This window comes from Gobius niger (assembly GCF_951799975.1).
Source record: "Gobius niger genome assembly, chromosome: 1".
Lineage (NCBI taxonomy): Eukaryota > Metazoa > Chordata > Actinopteri > Gobiiformes > Gobiidae > Gobius > Gobius niger.
The window spans coordinates 4,293,673-4,309,083 of NC_136852.1; the positions used below are offsets into that span (position 1 = coordinate 4,293,673).

General features: G+C 47.8%; 1 protein-coding gene across 1 annotated transcript in view; it reads left to right on the forward strand.

Annotated features, from left to right (window-relative positions):
• Nucleotides 1-15,411, forward strand: part of LOC306966731 (neurobeachin-like) — a 684,825-nt gene that overhangs the window by 406,017 nt on the left and 263,397 nt on the right. Inside the window, exon 37 of the mRNA XM_079561544.1 lies at nt 12,951-13,075. Within this exon, the coding sequence (XP_079417670.1) occupies nt 12,951-13,075 (125 nt within the window). The remainder of the gene's footprint in view (nt 1-12,950; nt 13,076-15,411) is intronic.

A 15,411-nucleotide genomic window follows, 5' to 3' on the forward strand; every position in this document is an offset into this window, starting at 1 on the left:
TTTTTTTGCTCCAGAAAATAAACCTCTTCATCCGTTTCGTTCTCTCAGCCTAATCTGTTGCCAAACCTGCACGTGAATTATTAACAACGAAGCGTTTGCGTGGATCGTCTTTGCTCCGAACGCCGCTTGTCCGTCCCATAAGCGTCTTTATTAAGCAGGCCGTGAGTATCCTCTCCATCACGCACGTCCGCTCCCTGACACCCGTAAAGAACGAGCGCCCGCCGCCGCCGCCGCCGCCGACCCTCCTCGCCGCGCGCCAAATTTATTAGCCCCGTCACCCATCCATCACCTAAATGGACCTCAAACCGCATTTTAAAAGCTCATTTTCCTGCGCTGATAACCCGCAGGAAAACGGGAGCGCCGTTATTTATAGAATCCCTCTCCGGGGCGGCTGAGTAAAGTGCGGCGCGATGAATGGAACCCGGTCCCTTTCTTTTTTCCGCGGATTTTTTGTGAGTATTTAAAGCGCGGCGGCGTGGAGGGTCTGTGGGGACCGCGGTGTTTGGAGAAGAGAGGGCCGGGCTGACAGGCAGATTTCAAACGGATTGATAAGACTGTTTTATGTGAAAGCGGGAGAGCGGGCGAGCGGGACGGCTGTCAGGAGGCTTATTATGACGTCCTTTAGGCGTAAACACCGCTGCTTTTGTTTTTGTTGGGCTTTGTTTCGCATATAAAGGAAATGGAAGTACTTTAGTGGAAATATATGCTGAAAAGGAAAGAGAGTACGCGGATGTTTCTACAATAATATGCAAAATAGTTGAAGGTATTTGTAGGATGCTTAAAGGGATATTTCAGGATTTTTGACATAGGGCCTCATTTCCTAGTTAGCCAGAGTGTTGCTGATTTCTGGAGATATTTTTTTTGTAATTTATGCAGTTCTTATGTTTGAAGAGTTTCGTGGCACTAGGCTAGTGCAAGGCTTGCGCATTTCTATGGTATCAGCTAGCCTGCATTAATCTGACCCGCTCCACAGAGCACCTGAGGCAAATCACTTATAACACCAGACTAACCATATAAATGTCTGTGTTGATAGAATAATTTTAACCATTTTGCATTTAAAATAACTTATCAGCTTCGTGGTTGTATAAGCGACGCAGCGGCGGAGTGATCTGCTAGAAAATAGTCCCTCAAAATGCGATCATTCATGTGACGCAAGGTCAGTTATATTCCAAACATGACTCTATGGACACAGACATTTATATTGTTAGTCTGGTGTTGTAAGTGATTTGCCTCAGGTGCTCTGTGGAGCGGGTCACACTGTTTTTAATGCAGGCTAGCTGATACCATAGAAATGCGCTAGCTTAGCATTAGCCTAGCGCCACAAATCTCGTGAAATATAAGAACTGCATGAATTCCAAAAAAAAATATCTCCAGAAATCAGCAACACTCTGGAAAACTAGAAAATGAGGCCCTATGTCAAAAACCCTGAACTATCCCTTTAAGATCTAAAAGTGACACTCACCTGTTCTGGAGCAGGGGGGTTCCCAAAGCGTGGAGACTTGGGCAGCGGCCCCGAGATGATTTCAGGATTAGAGTCATTTTTAGTGCTACTTTTTAAATTCAAATTTTGAATATACAGCAGTACTTTTTGTCACAGTACCAAATATCAATATGTTTTTAAAGTAGTAGTTAAAAGGATTGACTAATCAAAATAGCCCTTGTTAATGTATTAAGCTGCAATGTTGCCCCGTTTTCCCATATGAGGCTTTTCCTCAACGTTTTCAATCAATCAATCAAACTTTATTTATATAGCACTTTCCATACATGTCATGTAACACAAAGGGCTTCCAAAAAACACAACACATGACTGTTTTCTATTTAGATATTTTAAGATGAATATATTATTTATAATTACTTACTGTTTCGCAATACGTATCGGATCGTGATCCTGGGAGCTCTGTTGTCGGGGTTTCAGGCCCCTGGTAGGGTCTCCCAGGGCAAACAGGTCCTATAGGTGACGGGTCAGACAAAGAGCGGTTCAGAAGCTCCTTATGAGAGACCAACAGGCCCGGTTAGAATCATGAGGACCGTCCTTCTGTGGACCCAGCACCTGCAGGAGGAGCCATAAGGGGCTGGTGCAGTGTGATTTGGGCTCCAACAGCTGCCCCGACGAAGTGGAAGAAGATGGATGGATACCATACCATACCATACCAACTTTATTTATAAAGCACTGTACAGTTGGCCAAAGTGCCGCACACAGAAACAGATACAAATATTTACAGTAAAAAATATGAGGAAAAAAGTACAACAACAACAGCAGCAACATCAATTTGCCAGAGAAATGCCAGAGAATAAAGGTGCGTTTTTAGGAGAGATTTAAAAACAGGGACTGGGCCTGTCTAATCTCTAATGGCCGCTGGTTCCACAGCCGCGGGCCGGCAACAGAGAAGGCCCGATCTCCCCGAAGTTTGCGCTTGGTTTTTGGGACAACCAGTTGCAGCTGATCCGCTGACCTGAGAGCACGAGACGGGGCGTAAGGCTGAATCAGGTCAGACAGATAGGAGGGGGCGAGGCCATTCAGACTTTTAAAAGTAAAGAGAAGAATTTTGAAATCAACTCTAAATCTGACTGGGAGCCAATGGAGACAAGCTAAAACCGGTGAGATATGGTCATGTTTCCGTGTCCCTGTTAAAAGCCGAGCTGCAGCGTTTTGAACGAGCTGCAGTCGGGAGAGAGCGCCCCCTGGCTCACACCAGCATAAAGGCCGTTACAGTAATCCAACCTGGTCGTTACAAAGGCATGTATTACAGTCTCAAAATGCTGCCTTGATAAAATGGACTTCAATTTTGACAGTTTTCTTAAGTGAAATGGATGGATGGATGGACTGTGTAACATTTTGGATTCCACTGTTGGATGCCACCGATACAAAACATGCTCCTAATGAGCAGCTCGACACAGAAACACAACCCCATGAACTGCTACCTTAACGTGGTGGGGTTGTTTGAGTGCCCGAATGATCCGAGGAGCTATGTTGTCTGGGGCTTTATGCCCCTGGTAGGGTCTCCCATGGCAAACAGGTCCGAGGTGACGGGTCAGACGAAGAGCAGTTCAGAAGACCCCAATGGACGTACGACATTCAAGGACCGTGACGTCGCCCGGCATGGCGCAGCCGGGGCCCCACCCTGGAGCCAGACCAGGGGTTGGGGCCCGAACGCGAGCGTCTGGTGGCCGGGTCTCTGCCCACGGGGCCCGGCCGGGCCCAGCCCGAAGGGACGACGTGGGCCCGCCCTCCTGTGGACCCACCACCCGCAGAGGGATCCGTAGGGGTCGGGTGCGGAGAGGACTGGGTGGCAGTCAGAGGCAGGTGCCTCGACGACCTGGTCCGCATGCACAGCTTCTGGCGTTCGGGACATGGAACGTCACCTCGCTGGGGGGGAAGGAGCCTGAGCTTGTGCGGGAGGTTGAGAGATACCGACTAGATATAGTCGGGCTCACCTCCACGCACAGCTTGGGTTCCGGATCCCAACTCCTGGAGAGAGGCTGGGCTCTCCATTTTTCTGGAGTTGCCCGCGGGGAGAGGCGGCGGGCTGGGGTGGGTTTGCTCATATCCCCCCAGCTCAGCCGCCACATGTTGGAGTTCACCCCGGTGGACGAGAGGGTCGCGTCCCTACGCCTTCGGGTCGGGGACAGGTCTCTCACCGTTGTTTCGGCCTACGGGCCCAACATCGGTGCAGAGTACCCGGCCTTCTTGGAGTCCCTGGGAGGGGTACTAGATAGTGCTCCGACTGGGGACTCCATTGTTCTGCTGGGGGACTTCAACGCCCACGTGGGTAACGACAGTGAGACCTGGGAGGGGGTGATTGGGAAGAACGGCCTCCCCGATCTGAACCCGAGTGGTGTTCTGTTATTGGACTTCTGTGCTAGTCACAGTTTGTCCATAACGAACACCATGTTCGAGCACAAGGGTGTCCATAAGTGCACGTGGCACCAGGACACCCTAGGCAGGAGGTCGATGATCGACTTTGTAGTTGTGTCGTCTGACCTCCGGCCGCGTGTCTCGGACACTCGGGTGAAGAGAGGGGCTGAGCTGTCAACTGATCACCACCTGGTGGTGAGCTGGATCCGCTGGCAGGGGAGGAAGCCGGTCAGACCTGGCAGGCCCAAGCGTGTTGTGAGGGTCTGCTGGGAACGTCTGGTGGATCCCTCTGTCAGTGGGGTCTTCAACTCCCACCTCCGGAAGAGCTTCTCCCAGATTCCGGGGGAGGCGGGGGACATGGAGTCAGAGTGGACTCTGTTCTCCTCCTCCATTGTCGATGCGGCTGCTCGTAGTTGTGGCCGTAAGGTCTCTGGTGCCTGTCGCGGCGGCAATCCCCGAACCCGGTGGTGGCGCCCGGAAGTAAGGGATGCCGTCAAGCTGAAGAAGGAGTCCTACATGGCCTTGTTGGCTTGTGGGACTCCTGAGGCAGCTGAGAGGTACCGGCAGGCCAAGCGTGCTGCGGCTCGTGCGGTCGCGGAGGCTAAAACTCGGGTCTGGGAGGAGTTCGGGGAGGCCATGGAGGAAGACTATCGGTCGGCCTCGAAGAGATTCTGGCAAACCATCCGGCGCCTCAGGAGGGGGAAGCAGTGCTTCACCAACACTGTTTACAGTGCGGGTGGGGGGCTGCTGACCTGAACTGGGGATGTCGTCGGTCGGTGGAAGGAGTACTTCGAGGACCTCCTCAATCCCGTCGTCACGTCTTCCAATGAGGAAGCAGAGGCTGGGGACTCGGAGGTGGGCTCGCCCATCACCCAGGCTGAAGTCACCGAGGTGGTGAGAAAGCTCCTCGGTGGCAAGGCTCCGGGGGTGGATGAGATTCGCCCTGAGTACCTTAAGTCTCTGGATGTTGTAGGACTGTCTTGGCTGACACGTCTCTGCAACATCGCGTGGCGGTCGGGGACAGTGCCCCTGGATTGGCAGACCGGGGTGGTGGTCCCTCTCTTTAAAAAGGGGGATCGGAGGGTGTGTTCCAATTATAGAGGAATCACCCTCCTTAGCCTCCCCGGTAAGGTCTATTCCGGGGTGCTGGAGAGGAGGATCCGGCCGATGGTTGAACCTCGGATCCAGGAGGAACAATGCGGTTTTCGTCCTGGTCGTGGCACACTGGACCAACTCTATACCCTTCATCGGGTACTCGAGGGTTCATGGGAGTTCGCCCAACCAGTCCACATGTGTTTTGTGGACTTGGAGAAAGCGTTCGACCGCGTCCCTCGTGGTGCCCTGTGGGGGGTGCTCCGGGAGTATGGGGTCCGGGGCCCTCTGCTAAGGGCTGTCCGTTCCCTGTATGACCGCAGCAGGAGCTTGGTTCGCATTGCCGGCAGTAAGTCAGACCTGTTCCCGGTGCGTGTTGGTCTCCGCCAGGGCTGCCCTTTGTCACCGGTTCTGTTCATTACTTTTATGGACAGAATTTCTAGGCGCAGCCAGGGGCCGGAGGGTGTCCGGTTTGGGAGCCTCAGAGTCTCATCTCTGCTGTTTGCGGACGATGTTGTTCTGTTGGCTTCAACGAACCAGGACCTTCAGCACGCACTGGGGCGGTTTGCAGCCGAGTGTGTAGCGGCCGGGATGCGGATCAGCACCTCCAAATCCGAGGCCATGGTTCTCCACCGGAAAAAGGTGGTTTCCCCTCTTCAGGTCGGTGGGGAGTCCTTGCCTCAAGTGGAGGAGTTCAAGTATCTCGGGGTCTTGTTCACGAGTGAGGGACGGATGGAGCGTGAGATCGACAGACGGATCGGTGCGGCATCTGTTTCGGATGCCTCCTGGTCGCCTCCCGCGGGAGGTGTTCCAGGCATGTCCTAGTGGGACAAGGCCTCGTGGAAGACCCAGAACACGGTGGTGGGACTATGTCTCCGAGCTGGCCTGGTCTCGTGGTCCCCCCAGAACAGCTGGAGGAGGTGTGTGTGGATCGGGAAGTTTGGGCATCTCTGCTGAGACTGCTGCCCCCGCGACCCGGCCCCGGATAAAGCGGAAGAAAATGGATGGATGGATGGATGGACACAGAAACAGTTGCTGTGGGTCATCAAAGCTTCGGATGAGGACCTATTTAAATCTCATATTTGTCCGCCTTTAGTCGACATCTCAGCTTCCAGAAAAGTCACAGTCAGATCATTTATTGGGTGAAATATTACACGTTGTCAGTCACGCTTGATCCAAACAGCAGTAAAAGTCCACGCTCGTCACAAACGTTTTAAACTGGAGCCTTTACAGATTGATATTTCTGTGCTAATGCATTTCGCGCTGTAATATCAATCTGGCTCTCGCAGGTCGCTCCTCCGTCCCCCTCGGTGAAACCCTTTTTTATTGACATGAAAATCTTCAAAGCCCCGTCGCTTCCTCCTCTGCATATTCTCCCTCCGCATTAGCCGTTAATCTGCCGCTGTAATCGCGGGTTTCCCTGCAGCGGATTTCCCTTTTCACGCCGTGTAATCTGCCGTTTACAGTATCATTTACCTCCTTTCTCTCCCCCACTCTCCCCGTTAAACCCCTGCTCTCCAGACTGACAGGGGACGGGCTGATCCTCGTTTGGCTCCCCTCTCTCCGCCGGTGCCGCGTGGGCGCTCGGTGATTGATCCCGCGTTGAAACGGAGCTCTCGCCGCTGTCAGAGCGCGGGCCTAAGTCTCCGGAGCCGCCCGGAGCTCTCTGACATGTGTAGATATTATATTCGGAGCTGTGTTTGGCGATGTGATCCCCGCGCTTACGTGTTAATCTGTTTAGATGGACTGAAGGGGAGAGAGAGAGAGAGAGAGACGTGAGCGCTGCCAAGCGGAGCGGCGTGCCAGTCTTTGTACGGGGAGGGAGGAAATGACCTGATATGAACACACAGGAACAAAGGTGAAGGCGCTGGGTTTGGCAGTTCTACATGTTTCCTTATGGGCCCGTCTCCTGATTCATTAGTATGTGTGTTTCCTCTCAATCTACCAGGAGTGTTCCATCATTGCAGGGATTTTCAAATTCTGTCAGAAGGGATTGCTTTGCCTGTAAAAAAGGTTGTGGCATTGTTTCAATAAGCTAAACAATCCCATAGATTCTCAATAGAGACTCTTTGGGACAGGCCGTGTACGTGTGTTCACAGTCTTAGATCTACAAGAACAAGAAGACGTCCTCAATGCTTCCTTAACCCCTTAACTCCCACCTGAACCGAGCACATTTTCTCCAGTTTGGCTTTACCCCAGTCCAAAAGCTTCTGGAAAAAAGGTATGAAAATAGCAACAAAACTGAGATGAAAACAATGATGGAAATGTGACAAAAAAGTGAGAAAACATTGACAAAAAAATGACAAAAAATGGCAAAAAAGTTACAAAAATGAGTTGAACACCCAACAAAGAAATGATGAAAAAAAAATCTGATGACGTGAGGAAAAAGATCCTCTTGGTTCAGGCGGGAGTTAAGAGGTTAATCAGCCCAGACCAGTGATGACTGATGAAAATATTTGATAATCTCTTTTACGAGATCTCCATATGTAATAAAATCCATCCATCCATTTTCTTCCGCTTCATCCGCCGGCAGAAGTCTGAGCAGAGATGCCCAGACTTCCCGATCCACGCTCACCTTCTCCAGCTGTTCTGACCCCGAGGCCACACCAGGCCAGCTCGGAGACATAGGGCCAGATCTTGTTGTAGCGCAGTCCGTGCGCAACTCTAAACGCAACGTGGTGCACGCGCGATCTTGCATGTGGCGCAGGTTTTGCGCTTAAAGCTGCGCTGCAAGGGAGAGGGCGTTATTTAAGAAAAAGAGGCCGACTGAGGCGTGGTTCATTACAAGCAGCACTCACGCTGCTCTTCTGTGGCAACCTGCACATTATGTTCCTCTTTACATCGCGCTGACTTGTCTTCTACCTTAGAATCGACGTCAAATTGAAAACAAAAGCGACATTGCCTTGAAAAGTCTGTTTGAGCGTAGGATACCACGGGCTTACTTTCTACAGTAGATCAACATGCACACCCCTAAACAGCAACAGTTTTACATAAATAAACCACACGTGCCTCAAGTGCCACAACACCAGGTCTGATCTGAGTTTTAAGGAGACATTTCCATCGTGTGTCAGTGTTTACCTCCTGATGATGCTCCTTGTGTTGCCACAGCTCAGTTCAAAAGAAAGAAGCGCATTTTACAGGGAGCAGAGCAACTTTTTTTTTCTTTTCCAATTCAGCCGCTCCAAGAATCCTGCAGCTGGAGCAAATGTTCCAATACGCTACAGTTTTCTTGTAACTGCTGCATAACTTTGCAACTCCTCCACAGCCGATATGACAGTTTGTGATCAATTAAATCCTGTACATTTCGTAACTTTGCGCATTCGAACGGTGTCCAGTGCGAGGCTGCCTCTCTGTCCCGCCCGCTCAGCTTGGATCTGCAGCAGCGGAGGGACAGTTTTTTATTTCTTTAATCTTTACTAAACATTGCGCTGCATCAGCATGTTACGCGTGTAGAGGAGAACCCCCCCTCGCAAACCACCGCCTTCCGCAGGTCTGGGGAAAGCATGGGGTGGGGGCGGCACCACAACATCACATGCGAGTCTGTCCCCCCTCCTGTCCTGCCCACTTTATGCGCCAGGTATGACACTGAAGATTACAAGGAGCGCCCCCGTCTGCGCAGTCGTCTGCTCTACAGCCTGAGCCATGAACCACAAGATCTGGCCCATTGTCCCTCCAGTGTGTCCTGGGTCTTCCATGAGGCCTCCTCCCACTAGGATATGCCTGGAACACCTCGGCCAGGAGGCATCCGGAACAGATGCCCGAGCCACCTCAGCTGCTCCTTTTGATGTGAAGGAACAGCGACTCTACTTCGAGCTCCTCCCGGGTAACTGAGCTCCTCACCCGATCTCGAAGGGTGTGTGAAGGAAACTCCATTTGAGTGCCAGTATCTGCAGTCTTGTCCTTTTGGTCATTACCCAGATCTCATGACCATTGGTGAGGGTGGGAACGTAGACTCAGCTCCTTCTTCACCACGACAGTCCGATACTGCTGACGCCGCACCGATCCGTCCGTCGATCTTACGCTCCATCCGTCCCTCACTCGTGAACAAGACCCTGAGATACACATTGCCTTGACAAAGACCCGAAGGTTAAAAGCATATTATTTAACCTCATCCAGCTGTGCCTCGGATACTTTATTCTCCTCAGTCATCTGACTCTGCCCGTTCCTTCCGAAGAGCATCGAGATCCATCGAGCACCTCCGGCCTCCTTCTCATTCAAGACCCCGAGATACTTGAACTCCTCCACTTGAGGCAAGGACTCCCCACCGGCCTGAAGACGGGACGCCACCTTTTTCCGGTGGAGAACCATGGCCTCAGTTTTGGAGGTGCTGATCCTCATCCCGGCTGCTACAAACCGCCCCAGAGCAGCTGAAGGTCCTGATTCAATGAAGCCAACAGAACAACATCGTCTGCAAACAGAGATGAGATCCTGAGGCTCCCAAACCTAGGCCTAGAGATTAATATGTAATAATGTTTTTAAAATATACCTGTCTCTGCACCAAATATGAAGTAAATATTAAAGTTAAAGATGCAAGTTGGTCATTTTATACTCACTACTGCCACTTCAGGTCTTACGTGTAACTGCAGTCTCTATATTAAGCTGGTGCACGACGGCACTTTTTGAGCGACAGTGCAGGATTTTAGAGGCAGCTGTGGGGAACAGGTCTGAGCTCATTCTACACATCAGGACATGGACATATAGGGGGAGGAAAATACTTAGTTTTAATATTTTTAAACTCTGTATAGTCCCTTTAAAGTTTGATTCTTGGGTCAAGATCTAGTGGCTAGAATCAGCTTCTGTTAAACCTACAAAGACTAAATCTAAATACACAATACCATAACCCCAACACGTCCTCATCAAGGCCTATTTAGCAGAGGTGGGAGTAAGTCACTAAATGCAAGTCTCGAGTCAAGTCCAAGTCGTGAAGGTCCAAGTCCCAACCAAGTCCAAGTCAAAAAAATCAAACTATATATATTTAAATGCTGCAGTCTATGTACAAAATTACTGGGACAACATTTTAAGGAAGGAGTCTTTGAAACATCAGCTGCTTTTCCTTCTAGTGTGAAATATAAATATCAAATAATATTTTTATTTTAGTTTGTCTCTGGCAGTTTTTCTGTCAGTGGTTCCCCTGTAATGCCCCAGCCCTTGTATACTCGGATTCACCCCTGCTCAAAGTAGCACAGCCTTCAGTCCCGCTGTCACTGGGCTGTGTGCGGATGCGTAAACTAGCCTCTAAATGCTGTACACTATGTGTGAACGAATTAAAACATCGAAAAGCCCCAAGATTCCTGTTGATTAATCCAGCTCTTACGCATCGTCGTTCTGGAGGCTCCGTCTGCGCTGTAGGTCCAGTCCATTGTTTCAAACGTTTTCCTGTCCATAAATCTCCACCTCTTCACTGTCTTTAGAAAAGTTTTAATGCATCCAAAGAAACACGTCGTATTTCCTCCTGCCTTTTCCCGCTGTATTGATTAGACGAGCTCCGTCGCCTGATCTTTCGACAGTTTCACTCAAATAAATAACTATAAAGTCACAGCGAGTCATTGAGTCATCGGCCTCAAGTCCAAGTTAAGTCTCGAGTCACAAACAGCAAGTCCAAAGTCAAGTCAAGTCTTTTTGGAGCCTTGGAGTCTCAAGTCCCGAAAATTGTGACTCGAGTCTGAGTCGAGTCGAGTCAAGTCATGTGACTCGAGTCTCCCACCTCTGGATATCAGTTCAGTTTCAGTTTATTCGGTCAAAATTATGACAAAAGATTTACATTCAGTTAAGTATACTTCTTCATAACATAACATACAAAAATGACCGAAAAGGTATAGGCTGAAGCTAATGCTTATTTTGCCTACCCTTGTCTTTTTAAACTTACAGCACGTGTTTTTGTTAACTTTCCAACATAACATCAAACATTCAAAAGGATTTTATTATATATATACATATATATATGTATATATATATATATACACATACACACATACATACATATATACACATTTTAAAGTAAGTTGACAGTCTTAAACAGACTAGTAAACAGAATTAAGGTATTTTTCAAGTATAATACTATTATACATTCTCTTTAGGTGGAAGAGAGAGGGACATGATTTGAGATCCTCTGTACAGTTATTCCAGAGATCGACCCCTTTAATAGAAACACAAAATCTCATGGTGTTTATATGACAACTCCATTAGGTTAAGCTGTGATGATACTTATCTTTTTGTTAACCTAACCTAGTGTTTGTTCCACAAATCTTCCTGTTATTAGAATCAGGTCAATTTGTCCTGATTTAGTCTTTTTTTCTCATTTCATGCAGCCCTTTATCACATTAAACTTCGAATGTGGGTGGGAGATCAAACCATCTCATCTAATGTACATTTTTTCAGTTTAGTTTTATTGTTAAAATCACCACCTCAATAAATGAATCAGAATTTTAAAACGAGCCAATTCATGTAGAAGATGCGGATCGGCACGTCTGTCTAAATGAAATCAAGCCTTTTGGATCCGTTTCTGTTCAGTCTTTGAAACGGCCCTAAACCTCAGTCGGAGAAACCCCACACCGGCCTCCTCTTAATGGTTTACATTAGCTCTTGGCCATAAAATTATCCCGGGCCCTTGGTTTGGGCGCGAGTAATCACTCACACAGACGGTTCCCACGTGCTGGCCCCGGCCCCTTCCTTTATATCACCCTAATTTGCCGTTATTAATAATGAATAAAAACCCAATTCTCTGCTCTGGGCTCTGGGAATCGTTTGGATGAATATTTCAGCGCGTTGTTTCAGATACAGCTGGAGAGAACGGGGGGGAAAAAAGGGGGTTTGTGCGGGGGAAGGTCTTTAGTTTTATTGGGCCCGAGCCTCCACCGCCCCGGGACCCTGGTCATTAAGCCCCACGCAGCCCAGCTCCAGGTCTCAGCCAGTGATTTACTACACTTGTTAAAAACACAGAAGAAGAAGAAGCCAAGCTGTGCCATTTATTCTTGTAATGCGATGCTGGATTTGTAAATGGGAGCGCGGCTGATTTATGCGGCTCACGCTCGGACCGGTGTGGCCTGGGTTTCAGCTCGTCATGAGGCGCAGAGAAGAGCAGCTACTGGCAGAAAAAAGACATCGTGCACGGTGTGGAGCAACAAGAAGGTCTCACTCGACTACCTTGTGTCAGTGCGTTTTGATATAACATGTTTCTTTTGGAGAAAGTGTAGTTTCAGTGTCGGATAGTGTTAGTAGGAAACTCATTACTCCTCTGGAAAAGAGTCTCGATCTCACGCTTGGTGCAACAACTGCGTTGCTCAAAACTAGATGCAAGTTGGTCATTGTTATACTCACTACTGCCACCTCAGGTCTTATGCGTAACGGCAGCTTCTATATTAAAGGGATGTTTCAGGATTTTTGACATAGGGCCTCATTTCCTATAGTTTTCCAGAGTGTTGCTGATTTTTGGAGATATTTTTTTTGTAATTCATGCAGTTCTTATATTTGAAGGGTTTCGTGGTGCTAGGCTAGTGCTAAGCTAGTGCATTTCTATGGTATCAGCTAGCCTGCATTATAACCAGTGTGACCCGCTCCACAGAGCACCTGAGGCAAATCCCTTATAACACGAGACTAACCATATAAATGTCTGTGTCCATAGAATCATGTTTGGAATATAACTGACCTTGCATCACATGAATGATCGCATTTTGAAGGACTATTTTCTAGCAGATCACTCCGCCCCTGCGTAGCTTATACAACCACGAAGCTGATGCTGCTCAAATATTAGTTCTTTTAAATGCAAAATGATTACAATGATTGTATGGACACAGACATTTATATGGTTAGTCTGGTGTTATAAGTGATTTGCCTCAGGTGCTCTGTGGAGCGGGTCACTGTTTTTAATGCAGGCTAGCGGATACTATTTGCATTCCAGAGTGAGACCCCAAGAGCCTGTCTACACATCACACAAATGCAAAGACAGAATATAGCTATAAAGTTTAGTAATGTACATGTCCCCCTCTCTCTGTGTGTCCCTCAGTCACATGCAGGACTTCTGGAGGCTGGACTCGTGGGAGGACGACCTGAGGCGGAGGAGGCGCTTCATCAGAAACCCCTTTGGCTCCACCCACTTCGACGTGCCCCGGAAGAGCCTGCAGGAGGAGGGTGAGTCAGATCATACCGCTCATCCAACCCGCTCGCCACATTCACACTCAGGGAGGGCGGGTGAAGCGTCTAACCACTGAGCCACTGTCGCCCATTTCAATGTGGATTTCGAATTAGCGAGTTTTCTTCCTTCATTTTTCATATACAATTTTGTGGCCATTTCGTTTTAGGGAGATGTACAAAACTTAAAGGGGCTAGATGCAAGTTGGCCATTTTATACTCACTACTGCCACCTCAGGTCATACGTGTAACTGCACCTTCTATATTTAGCTCGTGCATGACGGCACTTCGACCCGATTTGAGTGACAGTGCAGGATTTTAGATGCAGTTGTGGTGAACAGGTCTGGCTCATTCTACACATTAGGACATGGCTGGAACATGTAGGGGGAGGAAAATACTGAATTTTAAAATGTTTAAACTCTGTATTGTCCCTCAACCCCTTAACTCCCACCTGAACCGAGCACATTTTCTCCAGTTTGGCTTTACCCCAGTCCAAAAGCTTCTGGAAAAAGGGTGAGAAAATAGCAACAGAACTGAGACTAAAACAATGATGAAGATTTGACAAAAAAGTGAGAAAATTTAGACAAAAAACTGACAAAAAAATTGACAAAAAACGGACAAAAAATGGACAAAAATTAGACACAAAAAAATATGAAAAAGTGGCAAAAATGTCAGAAAAATGGACAAAAAAATATATGAAAAAAAGGCACAAAAAAAACAAAATGTGACAAAAAATTTACAAAAAAATGACAGTGACAAAAAATTTCGAAAAATTTACAAAAAATCATGAAAAAGTGGCAAAAAGTCACAAAAAAATGGACAAAAAAGGACAAAAAAATTGACAAAAAATGACAAAAAATGGACAAAAATTTGACAACACAAGGAAATATGTGACAAAAAGTAACAAAAAAATGTACTATTAGACAAAAAAAAATATGAAAAAGTGGCAAAAATGTCACAAAAATTGACAGAAAATGAATGAAAAAAGGCAAAAAATAACAAAAATGTGACAAAAATGTGACAAAAAATTGACAAAAAAATGATGAAAAGATGAAAAAGTGGCAAAAATGTGATACAAATTTGACAAAAAATTTACTATTTGACAAAAAAATTACAAAAATGAGTTGAAACCCCCCCAAAAAATTATGGAAAAAAAATCTGATGACGTGAGGAAAAAGATCCATTTAGATGAGTTTTGTAGATCTTAGCTTTCAAATGAGGCGTTACACTGGCCCACAGGATTTGGGTAAAGCTGAACTGGAGAAAATGCTCTCGGTTCAGGCAGGAGTTAAGAGGTTAAAGGGCCCATTTTCTTTACATTCTTGCAACATCATCTCCGCTTCAGTAGCTCCTACAGACTCCACCCTTCAGAGCTTTGAGCCATATTCAGATAAAACTAGAATAACTTGGGGACATCGGTCATTCGCGCGGGATCAACAATGTCTGGAATTCACTTGTCACTTGTCAGCTTTTTTGGGGAAATGATGGATAGATAATGACACTGGATGACGACACCAGGCCTTTTATTCATCCGTGTTGCAGGCGCTGACTCACAGGTTCCTTTCACAGACGTTTCTTACCGTACATTACGACATCGGCATCACGTCTCTGGGATTTTGCCCTTCTCAGGAAAACAGCAGTTGCCTTTTCTCTTTCAATCCGTTCGCTCTGATACAGCCTCCTCAGTCGCATCCAAACTTTTCACTCAGAGCCTCCATGTTGGTCTGTCCATAGACTGTAAAATTCTAGCTTCTGCCTCTCCACACTCCTCCCTGTGTCTTAAGTGCCGTCTAATGGAAAACTAGCTTGTTTTGCCGCCCACATATGGAGGTACTACAGTAGGGGTTGGCAAGTTTGCTCGGTGGAGGGCCGGTTTTCTTCATCGTTAAAAAACCAAGGGCCGGACCCTCCAAGTAAAGCATCACTTTCTACATATGCCAGTGTTGTACATCATATATCCTGGAAAAATGTCCATTTGAAATCAGATAAATTACTTAAAATTGCTTGAATAAAGTTTTTTTCCTACAACATCCAGAGACTTAAGGTACTCAGGTCTCTGGATGTTGTAGGACTGTCTTGGCTGACACGTCTCTGCAACATCGCGTGGCGGTCGGGGACAGTGCCCCTGGATTGGCAGACCGGGGTGGTGGTCCCTCTCTTTAAGAAGGGGGATCGGAGGGTGTGTTCCAATTACAGAGGAATCACCCTCCTTAGCCTCCCCGGTAAGGTCTACTCCAGGGTGCTGGAGAGGAGGATCCGGCCGATAGTTGAACCTCGGATTCAGGAGGAACAATGCGGTTTTCGTCCTGGTCGTGGCACACTGGACCAGCTCTATA